General features: G+C 33.5%; 1 protein-coding gene across 1 annotated transcript in view; it reads left to right on the forward strand.

Moving 5' to 3' along the window:
- Positions 1 to 3058, forward strand: part of LOC117103558 (fibropellin-1-like) — a gene marked incomplete at its 3' end in the record, with an annotated part of 41694 nt that overhangs the window by 11232 nt on the left and 27404 nt on the right. The window contains exons 2-4 of the mRNA XM_033244129.1: positions 1445 to 1634; positions 1841 to 2005; positions 2700 to 2783. Of these exons, the coding sequence (XP_033100020.1) occupies positions 1520 to 1634; positions 1841 to 2005; positions 2700 to 2783 (364 nt within the window). The remainder of the gene's footprint in view (positions 1 to 1444; positions 1635 to 1840; positions 2006 to 2699; positions 2784 to 3058) is intronic.

Here is a 3058-nt window from a genome sequence, read left to right on the forward strand (position 1 = left end):
TCCCATAGCTCCCCACCCCGGATACGTCCCTGACCACAACATTGACCAAGAACGTTATAAGAACGTAAACACGTGTTTTCCGGGTTTCTAAAGTAAATAACTCGTGGCTAGACAACAGGATTCTTTCCACACCAGCAGAAAACCCACAAGAGACTTAAAAACAACCCAATTAACCGGCACGCCCTACCGAAGAATGGGGTATCTTTCCAGAGTTCGCACAAGGGTAAAGTAAAAGAGATGTTGACATAAAATGTACGCACTGAGAACTTTTTAATGCAGCATTGCAAGGGGCGTTCAAGATTAATCGATTTTAGAGTCTACTAATATGTAGCAAATACACATGTTATTTCTCCCTGACGAATTGTAGTTTATCTCCCCAACGCCGGGGGGTGGGGGAGCTCTCCTCGACGGGGACCCTGCCCCTCCCCCTGCTGGCGTCACCCTGAGGCGCAAACCGGAATAGTTCACGACAGATGAAACATTGTCCATCTTTGTAGCTCCATAGTAAAATGAGACTCCTCCTTACATCATAATAAGAGTAGCAAAAAAGCATTGCTATCCTGGTGGTACAGTATACCTGTCAAAGAGGACAGCAAACGTTCCTCTTCAAGGCCTCCTCGTTCTCACTGCACTGAGAATTATCAAAAAAACATAAAACGACCATTATCGATACTTTTACAATATATGCCTAATATGATTGAGGACGGAATTAATATATCACGACATTGGTATAGGCTTAATGTCTGATAATTACATGGAATCTCAGATGCAAACATACATTTAAAAAATGTAAAATTAGGTTGTCTGATATTATAACGAATTTCGATTTTGATTTCGATTCCGATTTATTAAAAAAAAAACCATTTATATTCACTGTTAGATTAACAATAGAAATTTTAATGTTGGCCTATGCCACGTTTGACCCCGTCCAATCAGAAAATGTATTTTGATGACGTCATGGAAAATACAAAAAGTTTCCCACAGAAGTTTTTTTGTCCCAAACTTCCTTTCAAAAATCATTGCAATATGAACTTGTTTTGGTATTACAATGAAAACTCACATCGTCCAATCAGAAAACAGTACAAAAATGACGTCATATAGATTTGAAAATGCTTTTATTGAATTCTACGGCTATGAAAACCTCTAGATAAGTCTTGTATTGCTTAGATTTGCTTCTGTAATGAGTAATTAATTTTGGCACACTTTGACTTCAGTCTGGCCCACTGTGCGTCGTACGACGCAGTGATTGCCCGGCTTTATACTCCACTTCAAAGCAAACAACCTGACCAGCTTTTTTGTTGATCGTTTGATTTATGTTATGTACTGATTGTATTATGCATTTTTATGAAAGTCTGAATAATGAATGAATGAGTATATAAATTTATGTCAATTCTGGTAAGTTGTGTACCTTTTAAAAGTAACTTCATATTTGTTTTTTAAATAGATATTACTTCATTCATTTTCATTGAACGGTCTTTACCAGTGGAAGATCTTAAAGCAGCGAATCATATGAAGCATTATGAGTATTTTGATGAATTTTTCAACATTTAATGGAAAACATATAAATACTGCTATGCATAGTTTACTTTTGGCTTCCATTGTTTTACTAAGCTTTTGTAAGACATCAGGACAAGGTATTTATTTTCTTAATTTCACAATAATTTAATACTTTAAATAATACTTTTAAGAAGCAGGTAAACTTTCTCTGAAATACTGTTTAACATACGAATGGTATTTCACTGGTTAGAAGAATATCAAAATAATGTATCTTGCTTAGCACGGCCTGTATAAAAATACATTAGTAATGAAATCTTATTATACTCATTTCTGCCTTTTACAGAGGATTGTATGTTACCTGTTGACTCAGGAATGTGTTCAGCAGGAGAACCAATATTGCGATTTTATTACGATCACACAATTGGAAATTGTTTACCTTTTGCATATTATTGTGATGGCAATAGTAGCAACTCTCAAACAATTCAACAGTGCCAGCTTGCATGTACAGGTAAACATTACTTTACCTTTGATTGTATTTACAAGGTGAAAACAACTAAATAGTTTACGACACTAGTCCTGAATTTTTATTAATATCATCAGTTTTTACTTTAGTATATTGTAACAAAATTACATCATAACAAACATCTTGTCATTATTGCATTAAAAATATATTACCGAGTAATTAGCATTAGGCCTAATCTTATGACTGATTTTTTGCCACTCCAATCCATCAATGATACACTAAGACACAAATGTATTGTGGCTATGCTGCAACAATCAGAATCAAATGAATAAATTACAATGAATCACGAATGAAAGATTTAAAATGACAATTTATCTGTCCACAAAAGGAGTTGCTGACCTGTAAGTGTTCAATACTGTATTACAGTAAAAGTTGTCTGGAATTACGTTCAATGGTCTTGTAAACTTTTAGCTTTGTATACAAATGTTCTAATATAAATAATCATTGAAATTAGAACAATTTATAGTGTTTTGGTTTGGTGGTTTTATTCTCTTGTGTGCGTTATTTTGATGATGTTGAATCTCATAGAGTTGACTAAAAATAAACCAGATTTAATAATGCTCCACTAATTATTTAGGTCTTTAACCTTTTGTTATGCATTATTAGAACCCCGTATGCTCTATAATAAGAGCAATATGTACAATTTATTCAATAAATGATATTTTAACAATTTATTTAGGAAGATCAGTCAATGCATGTGACAGTTCTCCTTGCCAAATTGATGAACAATGTGTTGACAACGTAGCCGGAGGATATTGTTGTGGTAATATTTTTCAGTGATTTATTAAATATATTATTTATAATATTTTATTGTTTAATTAATGTGATCATTATTTATCATCTATTCTCATCCATTATCCATCAATAACTTCATTCATCCTCATTATCATCAGCGTCATCATCATTATCGTCAACTTCGTCATCATTAGGTCACTGTATTCTGGCATCTTCAAACTTTCATTTAATTTTTCCATGCAGACCATATGACATCATCTTAATATATCTACTGCATAACAAGGCACCCCTTATTTGCTATTA

The sequence above is a fragment of the Anneissia japonica genome, unplaced genomic scaffold, assembly GCF_011630105.1.
Source record: "Anneissia japonica isolate Jap-2015-1 unplaced genomic scaffold, ASM1163010v1 scaffold287875_len126108_cov110, whole genome shotgun sequence".
In the NCBI taxonomy this organism is placed as follows: Eukaryota; Metazoa; Echinodermata; class Crinoidea; order Comatulida; family Comatulidae; genus Anneissia; species Anneissia japonica.